General features: G+C 33.2%; 1 protein-coding gene across 2 annotated transcripts; it reads left to right on the top strand.

Annotated features, from left to right (window-relative positions):
• The first annotated feature begins 3840 nt into the window (after nucleotides 1-3840).
• LOC104892183 (probable GABA transporter 2) lies at nucleotides 3841-11475 on the top strand. Of its 2 annotated transcripts, XM_010678023.3 has the most exons (7): nucleotides 3841-4335; nucleotides 4652-4882; nucleotides 7295-7392; nucleotides 8696-8882; nucleotides 9599-9729; nucleotides 9862-10098; nucleotides 10813-11475. In XM_010678023.3, the coding sequence occupies exons 1-7, from the start codon at nucleotides 4233-4235 to the stop codon at nucleotides 11200-11202; spliced, it is 1377 nt and encodes a 458-aa protein (XP_010676325.1). In that variant the 5' UTR covers nucleotides 3841-4232; the 3' UTR covers nucleotides 11203-11475. The 2 variants fall into 2 exon arrangements, with proteins under 2 accessions (XP_010676325.1, XP_010676326.1); XM_010678024.3 differs by lacking the exon at nucleotides 4652-4882 and having other exon boundaries at nucleotides 3843-4335.
• The last annotated feature ends 2938 nt before the right edge of the window (nucleotides 11476-14413 follow it).

Raw genomic sequence — 14413 nt, 5'->3', positions numbered from 1 at the left:
GTTTGGTGTGGCGTTCTTAATTATGTGTTTGAGTAGATCCGTGGAAGTTGGATTACTTTTTCTTCTAAGGAGAATTTACTACTGAAACTTTTTGATGTGAATCAAAATTTATCTGCATTATTTGGTATATATGGAGAGAGGTACATGTCATTGATTAGTGTAATGTTTGTGCGATTTTTGCAAAATCTAACATATATAATTACAATATTATTGAGCTTGAGCTATTAAAGTTGCCAAAATTTTCATTGATAGAAACCAAGTTGCAGAACTTTTCTTCATCTGTTATCCAAAATAGAGGTTTAAATGACTTTGAATGCCAAAGAATATGTGCTGAACTCAAATCTGTAGGAAACTTTACATTTCACTTTTAGAGATGTGTTTTCTACTAAGATTGTTCAATTGAACTGCCAAAATTCTCAAACTGTCTGGATTGTGGTCAATGCCGATATGTTCGTCGGAGAGCCGAAAACTTGATTACATGCTTGTGTCAAGATGCTACTCTCTTCTTTGGCGGGTTGTTCCTGCGTTTTACTTGTGTTAACATGGAACCCTAGGAGTGAGAGGGAGAAGAGGAGAAGAACAGAGAAGGAAAACGGAAGCAGGTGTTTAATCGAGAATGGGAGGGTATTTATTAAAATTATAATTAACTAGAGGGATAGATTAGTAAATTCACTTAAATGATGGTTTAGTTAGGTTTTAAGTGAATTAAAGCCATGAAGTATAATTAGCCAAAGTAGGAGGTCATTTGATATAAAACATTTTTTGGCCTGTCACCAAGTAGAAAAACCGAAAGTACGAGGCCACCATGTAGAATTTCCCTAGTGATAGGGGAATTTTGTTCATACACTCGGGTTTACCATGCTCATGTTATACCTAGGGTTATTTCTTACTCATTACTCATTTGGAACCTCAAAATGAGCATAATCACATGATAAGGTAGAGTTTTAAATGAGCAGACGTGCAAAAAATAGTCTTGGGTGTATCATGCACATAATACACCTGGGTGTATGATGAATGCACTCTTATTATAGTGGGTTGTTTTTTAGGATCATTGATTATATTGATTGAATTTGTTTTCTAACCTACGATCAAGTCATCAACTACTCTTTTCATAAATGTTAGGAAATATTTCTCAAGTTGAATGTTTTTGTATGGTTTTTATGTCAATGACAAAAACAAAGTCTAAACTTGATAAAGGAGATAGAAAAAGCCTTGAGAACAAGAGTCAAAAAGAACGTGTGAATTACTTAATTGTTATTAATGAATGTGGTCTTGTTGACTACTAGTTGAGACTTTAGTGGAGACACAATAAGACATAAGAGTAAAGACGTTACACAATACCTCCACGCCCACGTGTGTGCTAATTTGGAAGGCAGTTCCAACAAAATCATGGGTTACAAGAATTCATACTCCCTCCGTCCCATAATATAGTGCCTATTTCATTTTTGGTGGGTCAAACTTTAAAATCTTTGACCGAATATTCTCATTTGTATATATAAAAAAACATATTCATAAGGGATCTTGTTAGATTCGTCTCGATATGTAGTTTCATAATATCAAATTTTTATATTTTTTATTAATACGGAATTGAAGATATTAAAGGTCAAAGTTACATCTTGAAGACCGTGTAAAATAGAAACAAGCACTATATTATGGGACAGAGGGAGTATGATCTAATGAAGTTTTGGGGACACCTTGAAAAAATTAAAATACCTTATAAAATTTGGTCATTATGTTTAAATTTAAGGATTTGTTTAGAGGGTATTTCCTATGTTTTGAAATAAATAGTTTATTGTGGGCAAGAAAATAAGTGTATTATCTCCCTTAAAAAAAAAAAGAGTTTTTCTTATCTTTGTGTTTCTCCAGTTTATATATTGTATCCCAACTTTTTAAAAATTTCACACGATACCTCAGCTTATCTTTTTTAATGCCCTATGCCCAAATTACTGATTATAAATCCCTAATTTCGTTTATTTTTTTTTTAATTTATTGAAACTAATTTGACTTACACATAGTTGAACCCTTATAGGGATTATTCACTAATTAGATTCGTTCCACCGGATTATAAAAAGTAGACGAAATTAATGGCGTATATCAATAGTAGGAGCATTGTGCATTAAAAAAAGGTAAGTTTGAGGATACATTGTGAAATTTTTCAAAGCTTGGGGTATAATGTAGAAATTGAGAAAACACAGGGGTATCTCGTAGAAAAACCCAAAAATAAATGTGTTATCGTGTAAATTAATTATGTTTTTATTATCAAATAGTATATCTAACACTTTATTTGGATGAGAGGAAATTGGGAGTAAGAGAAGGAAGAAACGAGAAAGGAAAGGGAGGGAAACTAGTTTTTCTTGTTTGGATAAGAGGTTGGTGGGGGAAGTCCCTTTTAACCTTTCATATTTGTGTTTTACAATTGATTGAGTATTTATAAGATATATTTAAAGAGTATTTTCACAAAAGTCATTAATCTATCTATATATGTTTTGTAATTATGGGGTTACTCTATCTATAATTAAAAAAGTTCACAAAAATAGTCAAAATATTTACAGTGACACTCAAATAATTTGTGAACATTGTTAAATTCAAATTTATCACCTTGTAATCGCATTATCAATGTGTAGTCAAAGAATAGAAATGTACTTCTAGATCTTCAATAATGTTGTGGTTGCCATGTTATGTCATTCAACTTAAACTAATCCAACTTGCTAAAATTCCTAGTTGCCCGCCATACATCATTCTCCTATACTTTATACTTTATACATGATACATCATCATTCACTTGTATAAACTCTTTGGGATTAATTTCACTTTTGACCTAGTTTCAATATCTAAATTTAAATACCTTATATATATTTAATTCTTTTAGAAAAATCTCTAAAATGGCGTTTGATATATATAATATATTAGAAGTATCAACAACATAAAACTTTTAGTTCGAACACAAAATGATTATTCAATAACTACAGTAAAATTGTAGCCACTATATTTATTAAAATCTTAGCCTATTTTTTTATTGATTCACTTAAATATTTAAAATATTGAAAATTGGAGAAAAGACAAGTTTCAATAATGAAAAAATAAAAACAAAAATTTGTGAGTCTATTTCTTTATTTCTTTAAAAAGCAAATTAGTTTAAAATGCTAATTATAAAGTCAACTTGATGAATGTTGTGAATCTAAAATTAAAAATAAATTTTTACAATTCTCCATTTTATGCAATCATTATCGATCTCTAGGTGGCAATATAATCCTCTTATAATCGCTTTTTGAATATCTTGTTGGATAACAATAATTTGGTTATACCAAGGCTCTGTTTGGTAACACATTTAAGTCACCTTAGATAAGAGGTGTTAAAAAAGGTTAAGTCGCCTAAAATCAATAGTCGTGTTTAGGTTAAGAGTTTAAATAAATTTTAAGCTCAAACTTGACTGAAATTGAGTTGCTATATCAAATATAGCTTCCCAAATTAAGGTGTTGAAAATTTCAGCTACCTTATCAATTCAGCTCTTTTGAGCTAACTTGTCAATTTCAACTCTATTTCATCTTATGTTACCAAACATAACCCAAATATGAGCGACAATTTACAATAAACAAAAAAATGCCTAAGGTGTTATTAGAGTTTGTCTTTTAAGAAACTGCCTACTTTAAAATTAAAATTATGCAACAATAAGTCCAATTTTAAAAAGAGAAGTAGCCCAACAGTGACTAGTTTAATTTCTTTCAGTGACTAATTTAATCCATTTAGTAACTAGGTCTACTTTTATATATATTAAAATTAAACCGTCTCTTTTGATAATTTTTGAAGGTGTTAAAACATAAATTTGCAAACCAAAGTTTGGCCTCCTTCCCCTAATTCCTAAACACTAAAAAAGTAAAACTAACCCCATTTAGTTTCCCGCTATTACAGATTTCTATATATATTCATAACTAACTTCATTTTTCCCACACTTTCCACCTTGATAGTTCTCTCTCTTTCTCTTCAAAATCACATAATACACAGTTACAAACCATAGAATTCTAATCTAGATTAATCATTATTCATTAATAACCCCACCTTCCTTCACAAAGCAAATCAACTCAAGCAAAGCATTTTTTGTAATTCCTTCATTCTTTCCTCTCTTTCTATAATTCTATACTTAATTAATACTAATAACACCAAATTCTCAGCAATGTTATAAACATCAAATTACTCAAATCTCCCAAGATTCTCTCTCCTCTTAAAACCAAATCATGCCTCCTGAAGATCCCATTACTTCAAAGGAGTATGCCGGAATCATAACCTTCTCCGATATCACAAACGACGCCGGAGCTCAATTCGTCCTCGAATCGAAAGGTACTACATTAAACATTATTATCAAATTTTATAACGCGTTGATTTAGTTGTCACGTTACTAGTTCAAATATGTCAAGGTAGAGTTTGAGCAATATCAAGCATTCAATAAAAAAAAATAATCAATGGCTCATATATTCTCTTTCCAAAATTCCCCTATTTTTTCTCATCAAATTCCACCCCTAATTTTCCCCTCCCGCCCATATGAACCCTTGATTTTAAAATGTATGGTTTAGATACAACGCTACCTTGTCGAGTTTCACTAGAACTCTAGAGAATCCGGACTCAATTCAAATAACTTATCGCAAAACGAATGCAGGGAAATGGTGGCACGCTGGGTACCATCTAACGACGGCGATAGTGGGGCCAACAATATTGACGTTACCGTATGTATTTAGAGGATTAGGATGGGGATTAGGATTTTTATGTTTAACGGTTATGGGATTAGTAACGTTTTACGCTTATTATTTAATGTCATTGGTGCTTGATTACTGTGAGAAACAAGGTCGTCGTCATATTCGATTCCGTGAACTCGCCTCCGATGTGTTAGGTACTCTTTTCTAACACTCACTTTTGTTTTTTTCCTACTATTATTAGTCGTTGAAAAATTACTACCAATATTGATAACTTTTAACTATAAAGAACCTATTTTGCCATTAATTTGACTAGTACTTTAAAACTAAATAACTTTTTTATGTATTAGAGGTTAATTTAGAAAAATTCTAGATGTTTAATGAAAAAAAATATAAGCGGTGTAGTCTAGAAAAATCGAGTTATGATATATTTAGAAATATCTTGTGAAAAATCAAAGATATGTGATGTAGAAATATATAGAAAATACGATAATATAATTTTAGGGATAGAAACCAGTATTTTATCAAAGAGATAAGTGAGAGATATGTGATCTCACAAATATATTTGTACAATTCTTATTAATGTAATATTATGAAGGTCCATCGCTGCGTCCCCAAAATTTCTATCAGTGAGCTGAAATGTCTTGTTGTTTTTGTGTGTTTAAATTTTTTTGATCTTGCTAAAGGATAACGAAGTGCTAGATAAGTAACTTATATTAACACAAAAGTTATTTACTACAAAAATTACTTTGAGAGATACATTTGCCAATGTATGTTTTCGAACATTAATATCTATAATTATTAATAAGTAAAAATTATAGAAAGTTGATATTAAAAATATATACACTGAAACGAACCTAATAAGATCTCTTATGACCATGTTTTCTCTAAAATATAAATCATCTAAGACAATTAAAGTATAGCATGTGATTATGTGAATAGTAAATCACTATACAAATAGTGCTAACTATTTCTAAATGGATGAAGTATATAAATACGATGATAGACACCCGTTGGCCGTTAGCATTTGTCTTATTCTCCCAGTATGAAAATTAAAGTGAGAATTAAATGGCAATATTTTAGGATCAGGTTATAGTTAATACAAGGGTACACGTGGTGTGTAAGGAGTGGTGGAATTAGGAGAGAGAAAGTAAAATTATTGGTGAGACAATTGGTGGGACAGTGGGGGTGCGCTGTTATTATGTATCAATGGGAAAGAGATGAACAATGGCGGAAGTCAAACACGCCTTTTTTTTTTTTGGTCATGTTCCATCATAAATATTTCCATACTGCAAAAATTAGAACGAACACAAACTGTGGGATTATAATTATTGAGCATTGTTATAATTTTGATATTTAGAGAGCACAAAAGCTCATGATATTAACATAATTTAATTTTGTGACCACCATAAAGAACATTAGCTAATCGACATTTACATAGATACTAAATTTCTTTTTCGGTATATAGGAAGCTACACATTATAGTGATATAGATGAATTTTAATCTCAAGTCTTTGATACCATCTTACTAAACTCTTATACGAATATATATTAATATCACTATTTTTGTTCAATAAGATACCAAAGTGGATGATTGAGTCATTCTATACTAGAAATAATCGCGGGAAATCCTTTGATAACACGGATTCCTATTTCTCGATGATATCCCACGATCAAAACAATTTGCTGAATCCCGTAAAATCATTTCATAGAAGTTCATTGATATCTTTGCTGCATAGCATGTGCTTGTTGTTGACTTGGTACAAAAGCAGTGCATATACTTCTGCTCTTCTTGGTGGCAATTGGCAAGTATATCCCTTTTCTCCTTGTAGTAATAATCGAGGTATTATTACTATGCATGAAATATGAGCTAGCAAGGAAAACGTATTTGTAGGCAGTTAGTAAGATGCAAGTAAGGGATTATAGGCTTTACAGCGAAGACGTGCTTATACATTGATGTAGAATCTCAAGATTAATAGTTAACAATAGAGAATTCCAAACCTAGGCAACTACAAATTTGATTCTTACTTGAAAGATTAAACATTCACTTAGATATAAAGAAAAAAATTGTTATAACAGATTGGGGAGAACACAAGGGAGAGAAACTCAGAAGCCCACAAACCAAAGCCCACTGCGAGGTTCCATCCTAAAATCAATTGGCAATAGGAGTAGTCCGTTTGAATCATAAATTGAAAGCTCTTTACTTACTTTTTCAATGTGACAAATACTACTCACACTTGCACCTAACAATTACTTTTTCTATTGAGATGATTGAAAGCAATTACTTCTTCTGTCTCTTATATGTTTATGTGGTAAGAGTTCAATCATTAATTTGCTAAGAACTACAATGAATTATACAACGAACATAATTTTTGATCTATCTTCATAATTACTTCTATATAAATGTAACTTTTAAAATATATATCAGTAAAGTAAAAGCCGGTAGCTCTCAAGTATCATATGATAATGATCATGAACATACCCTAATGACTCAGATCATGGGTATTTAATCATTGTGAAAAGTTAAGCGAAAGTAAATAAACAATAATAATATAAAAAATAGAGAAATTAATTACTCAAGTATTAATCAGTAAATATTGTTTTTATAGGGTCTGGCTGGATGTTTTATTTCGTGGTATTCATTCAAACGGCCATTAACACCGGAATAAGTATAGGAGCAATCCTCTTTGCTGGGCAATGCCTTCAGGTATTATTATTACTATTATTAGCAGTATAAGTACTATCAAGTTTCTAGAACTTGCTATCTATAGTCAACAAATGTTTGCCTTTTGCTTTGATTTTTCAAAAGTTGAGATTAACTTTTCAACAAATGTTATGATTATCATCAAGTACTAATCAAAAGTAGCTTTCATCTAGAGATCTTTATCTAACATTTAATTTATAAGCAACATGATTTGTATGCTTATTTTGAATTACTCACAGGACTTGAATCCTGCTTTCTCTGGATATATTATTAGCTTGATACAAGGGACTAATTTAGACTAATTTAGTCACTTTGTCACTTATTTTGACTAACAATTTTTATGCTTTACAAATAAAACGATAAAAGAGAGCCAATAGAGAAAGAGGAATGGTCTATTGATATCATCATTCTGAAGAGTTAAATTAAACAAAAATAACAACTTACAAGCCAATGTAGATACGTACCACAAAGACAGAGTTCAGGGAGGTCTAGATGTACGCAGCCTTACCCCTAAATAGTGGAGACGAGGGGCCTATACGGCAATGATAGTTGTTAGTTGTGGAGGTAGCTATTAGATTTTAGCTGTGAATAAAACTATATAGAATTAGATCAAGTGTTCGGTAATATATTACGTTGCTGACCAAGTTTTAACATGTCAATAATAAGTAAAAATGGTAGCTTTTGACAAAAGCTATTGAAAAAGCTGCTTTGGCAAACACTAAATAATTTTTCAAAAGCTAAAAACTACTTAAAAGCTACCTTTAAAGTTGTGCTGAACAAGCCCTAGATCTAGCAATTGGGGTAGATAGACAATGTTTGTCTTGGATCTCGTGTTGATATCGCATTGGTAACAAATATATGAAAAACTCCATAAAAATAATGTGCCAAATTGATCAAATCGGATCGTGTTCAGATTAATATCATGTCAGTTTTGTTCATGTTGTCATGTCGCATCAGTGATTAATAACACAATTGAAACTAGTGGAGACAATTCTTGGTAGATAATGAACTGCCCAAATCAATCTAGCTAGTTAACTCACAACTGATAATTAATTAAACTAATGAAGAGCTTGGTATGTTTAACATTGTTTTGTGTTTCTTCTTATCCCAACTTTCACCACACATAAATCATCTTCTAAGGTCAAGTAGGGCAGGAAATTTTAGTTTATGGCAAAAAGTAAAGCAAATTACATGGTTTACACTTGCATATCAAAACTGCTCATTGTACTTTTATCTGATAGCAAACTACATTTTGCTTATTATACTCTCTGATACTGAAAATTTGTACTCTTTTTTGGAATTGAAGATCATGTACACAAGTCTTTCGCCACATGGTTCACTACAATTGTATCAATTCATAGCTATGGTGACAGTAGTGATGATTGTACTCTCTCAGTTCCCATCCTTTCACTCTCTCAGATACATCAACTTGGGTTCTCTGGTTCTCAGTTTGGGCTACACCTTCATAGTGGTTGGTGCATGCATTCATGCAGGTTAGTAATGGAGTAATATTGTTCAATTGATTCAATAGACTACCAATCTCTTGTCATGTAGAACTATATACATTGAACTACTCTATTGTCTCAAAGGTGGACTGTTTACTTCTTTTCTGGCCTCTTGACTTAAATTTGGTAACTTTTGATTGTTCTTGTAATTAGCATGATGTTCACAACTCACAGGTTGGGTTGGACATGTATCTGTAAATGATAGGACCAACTCAACCAAAAGTTAAACTTTTGGTTGAGTTGGTCCTTTGACATGGTATCAGAGTCAACGTGACATAAAGATCACGTGTTCAAATCTCATTTACCCCCTCCTTTCTACGTGGAATTAGCGCCAGGTATGAGGGAGACCTGTGTTGCATCTACACTTTAAGCCCAATAACGGGATCTCGCGTGAGGGGGCGTGAATCGTGATAGAGTATTAAACTATTCATGGGACTCCAACCATAAGCTTAAACTTTTGGTTGAGTTGGTCCTTTGACAGTAAAAGTGGCCTATTTTAGGCTAGGGGATTGAGTGATGGAGTTAGGCCTTTTCTCGAAAGCCATCGGGTGTTGCTGGTTCCGACAGGAAAGATAAATGTCCATGTTTGATCAGCTCTAGACTTTGCACTAAAGTCCAGCTACTCAGTGATTTATTACATGAATTTCGTGCTCTATTATGCTCGAGTTATTGAACTGCTTGTATCATATGCAAAATTTATGCAGCTTCCTCAAAAAATGCTCCTCCAAGGGATTATTCATTGGATTCTTCAGAGGCTACTAGAGTTTTTAACGCATTCAATTCCATCTCTATAATAGCTGCAATATTCGGGAATGGTATACTGCCAGAAATACAAGTAATTTTCTCTGTAGATTTCATCATATCATCCCCCATTTTTACAAAAACTTCTTTTATAAATTTAGATATCAGGTTTTTGTTAGGGATTATGATATAAACTTAGAATATTTTTTATCACATCTTTTTGTAGGCAACTTTGGCTCCACCAGCAACTGGGAAGATGTTTAAAGGCCTTCTGATGTGCTACACTGTCATATTTATCACATTTTATGCAATTGCTGTTTCTGGGTATTATGTGTTTGGTAACAAATCCACTTCCAACATACTTATAAGCTTCCTGCCTGATAATGGACCTGCTTTGGCTCCTGATTGGGTTCTAGGACTTGCTGTCATCTTCATTCTTCTCCAGCTTTTCGCCATTGGTTTGGTAAGCTCAAGTACCATCATTCCTTTTTCCTGCTTTTGGTCCTAATTTGATTAGTATGTATCTCTTGAATAATATACAAGGCGTCGTATACGTGGAAATTTTGGACTTTGTTATCGTATGATTCTTATTCAATGCAATTTATTTGGATTGAGTCAGGCTATTTAGAGAACAGTTCTCCACTGAACATGTAAAGAGAGGCCTTTTGGTAAATCCACTTGATATGGGCCTCGCACCAGTAGTGGGGAATAGATTTTCTATATAGGTTTCTTTAATTGGATGTATCAATCCTTTGTACTTTAAACATCTTTTTGGTCTATAGGACTTAGGAGGCATGACGAAGCTAGTAAAATAGATTCATTTTACAAATAGGCACAGGAGATTCGAGCTATCAACCTTACATACTAAGGCTTAATTCATTTCTTTCATCTCCAAAAAACTCTCATTTGAACATGTCTAAACTTGTTATCTTGAAACGGATTTATTTCTCCTTGTCATAACTGATTCACAGCTTCATATTAGCTGTGAATTTAACTTGGATGTTAGGATACTAGTGTCTCTAGTATTCTAGGTGATTATCAGATTATGGAAACTATGTATACTTTCTGTTATTGAAACTTATTAGCTATTTTCTGAACTTTTTTCTTTGGTGAAAAGATTGAAACTAAATACTAGTACAGGTTGTTTCAAATTGACTAAAACTAAGCATTTGAACAGGTTTACTCTCAAGTAGCATTCGAGATAATGGAGAAAAAATCAGCAGATCCAAACCATAAAATGTTCTCTAAGAGAAACTTGATCCCAAGGATAATAGTTCGTACAGCATACATGGTAGTTTGTGGATTTTTCGCGGCAATGCTCCCATTTTTTGGAGACATCAGCAGTGTAGTAGGAGCTATTGGTTTCATACCCTTGGATTTCATACTTCCTATGCTTCTTTACAACATGACTCATAAACCATCAAAAAAATCAGCAGTTTACTTGGTTAACATTTCGATCATCGTCATCTTTACTGGTGCTGGACTTCTAGGCGCTGTGTCTTCTTTCAGGAAGTTGATTCTCGATGCGAAACAGTTTAAACTCTTTAGCAACAATATTGTGGATTAGTACTGGGGTAAAGTACACTCACATTGATATACTTGCTTCTGAAATACAGGCCAGTGTTCACTGTTCAGTCAAGCTTCTTAGGCAGTAATTTGTAGTTTGGCAGGATACATTTAAGGGTAACTTTTGCTAACTGTATATTGAAGTCTGTCGAGGAAAAATTGTGTAGTTTGTGCCTATTTAGAGGTTCAATTTGTCATGTAAGAATAACAGTAGTGGGAGATATTTTCTGGTTAGGAAATTCCTTACAGTAGAATATACTTTGTGATGGTGTGATATTGTGTCTTTTGTGTATACTCACCTTACATACAAGCAAGATCCATTGTTAGCAAATAGCAATGAAGAATGCTAGTACATCTAGTCAAGTTTAGCTTTTTTTTCTTTTTATAAAGGTTTTGTCCTCTTTAGAAGAAAGAGACTCGCCAACCTATTCCTATGGAATAGCTAGGAACACAAAAATTTAATCGGAAATGTCGAAAAATTCCTAGTGTTTCTTTTTCCTTTTTGGTACATGGGAGACAAGAAAATATGTTATAGGTCCAAGGTATCACCTCCTTGGAAGTTGGAACTCTACCGGCTAAGTGAATTGGTAATTGTCTTAAAATGCTTGTAAGTTGTATTATAGGTGGATATAAATTGCAGTGATAGCAAATTAGCAATTGAAGTATATAGTTTCTCTTGTTTACACCATTTTTTTATTTATAAGAAGTTAATATTACTTTAGAGGTGGTACAAAATAGTAATACTAATTTATGAAGAAACTTTTATCAAGATAATTACAATAATTTGTAAAAGTACATACTTGGTAAGGGGTGCAATTGTAGTATATAGACATTGATATGAAACATTTTGAGAGAGAAAATATGGACTAAGGAAAGGAAAAGGAGGGGAGGGATTAAACTCAGGCGAGAATAGAGGCCACAACGGTGAGATTAGGCGAGGTAAGACTTTAAAGCTAGGATGGTGGGTCTGTTAGTAGAAGCTTCTATCTTTAATCAGTATAAAATTAATATTCACAATTTGTGTGATAAAATAAATTATTCCGCAAGAGTTGACTCTAGATTTGGAAGACTAAATTTTGAATTCATCTCCTATAATTCTATGCATAATAATGTATTATGTGGGAAGTTAAGGACAGGTTAAGTGGTATCTTAGTGGACAAGTTCTTAAATGATCTCGAATATATGTCGCCTTAACAATATAACCGACTTATCTTTTAATCTTGGAGACTAGATGATTGATTTACAGTTTCTGTACAGCCCCTAACAAAAAAATTTATTCACCAGATACACCTGAGTTTTAAAAAAATGACACAAAATACTCTTAATGACTAACAGCGGTTAACACCATTAGTCATTAGCGTTAATTAATCTTAAAAAATCCTAATTAACTCTGAAAATCCTAAGTTAATCCTAATAACTCTAAAAACCCTAAGTAACCTTAAAAACCCTAACTAACTCTAACCTAACCCGACCCCTCCAGCCTCCACCCAACCCCAATTCCACCATCCCCCCTCTGCCTCCCCCTCCCCCGCAACACCCATGCAGGCCCCCTCCCCGATGGCCCCCACGCCAGCCACCCCTCCCCTCGACCTCCCTCGCGCCTCCCCCTCCTTCACTCTCGCCGGCGCATCGTAACACCAAAACGAAGAGAGAGAAACGAAGGAACCCACACGCGTGAACCCCAAGTCTGGCCTCCAGTCTGCCGCACCCCGCAAGTTTGGTCGTCATCACCGCCATTCCCCCAGTCGTCACCTTATCGCCAGTTCGCCCATTCGCCACTGAGTTCGAAGGGGTGGGGGAAGGGATAGGGAGGGGGAGCGATTGAGCTCGGGATTTGAAGGGGTGGGGGAGGAGGGGTGGGATGGTGGGGAGGGGGAGGTGTGACTGTGAGGGAGAGGGGTTGATGGGGCTATGGTTGTTGGGGGTGTTAGGCTGGGGTTGGGTTAGGGTTTGGTGGGTTGGTGGGTGGGTTAGGGAGAGAGTGTGTTAGGGTCGTTACTTAATATTGTTGACTTAGGACTAATTAGGTTGACTTGGAGCTAACTAGGTTGATTTAGAGAAAACTTGTAAATAAACGCTAACGGAGGACGAACATCCGTCAACAAAAGAGCATTTTTTCCTTTTTCTAAAAGTGCGGGGTATCTTGTGAATTTTGAAAAGAATTAGGGAATCTGGTGAATATTTTTTTTTTTCGTCAGGGGTAGTCAATTAAGAAACCTATTTATAATGTTAGTGACCCTTTTTTTCACATAGTCATTGGTGGGATTTCCCACCAATGATTATACGTGTTACCATTAGTTCTATACTAAATTTTCTTATGGATGAGGTCCATTTAAGGTTTGTTTGGTTTATCCTAGCCTGTCACTATAATGTCTAATCTACAGGTAACAACCTCAAATCTTAATTCCAAATAAGACAATTTTCTTATGGAGTATTAGATTTATTGCACTTATATCTCCCATATATAGTGTGCCAGATCAGTACCTTCTCGAACACGACACTTATAAATTAGTATAACTAATCTGTATAATTAAATTGATCTTAATCCAAAATAGAGTACGTACTTTAATTTGATTTAGTAGATTGATCTTAGATCAGAAGATCTTCCCCAGCTGCCCATCTGACAGCTACATCAAGTTGTTTTTACTCTACCTGTACGTGCCCTTTTTAATTTTTATTGGTTCCTGTCATTTAGACTCGATATATATTGTTGAAACTTGAAAGAGTTGAAACTATAAGCACACATAAAAATTGAAAATAGTACTTAGCTAGCAATTGTTTAGCTTTTACTCTCATCAATATAAATCTTTGACCCTTTTAATTACTATCAATTTTGAAAATATTATAGAAAGTTAATTATTGTAAAATACATATCGAGATTAAATTCAAGAACATTTTCTTAATAGCAATTTTTCATTTTATATGATGAAAAAGTTATCGCCAAATTTAATAGATGGATTTTACTTGTATTAGCAACACTTTGACTTTTAAATTATACATATAAACAATCATGTCTTTTTTACTTATATTTAAAATACAAATGTCATTATATTACTAGTAACAACACTTTAACTTTTGATATACATATATATTATAGAATACTATAACTTCAACCATTTTTTACTTCAAAAATTATTAAAGGGAAATTCTATATGGTGACCCTCAACTTTTTTAAATTCTATTTGGTAGACAATTTTTATCTTTCCTCTATT

This window comes from Beta vulgaris, chromosome 5 (assembly GCF_026745355.1).
Source record: "Beta vulgaris subsp. vulgaris cultivar EL10 chromosome 5, EL10.2, whole genome shotgun sequence".
NCBI classification, from domain to species: domain Eukaryota; kingdom Viridiplantae; phylum Streptophyta; class Magnoliopsida; order Caryophyllales; family Amaranthaceae; genus Beta; species Beta vulgaris.
This window is presented reverse-complemented; position numbering and strand designations above follow the sequence as displayed.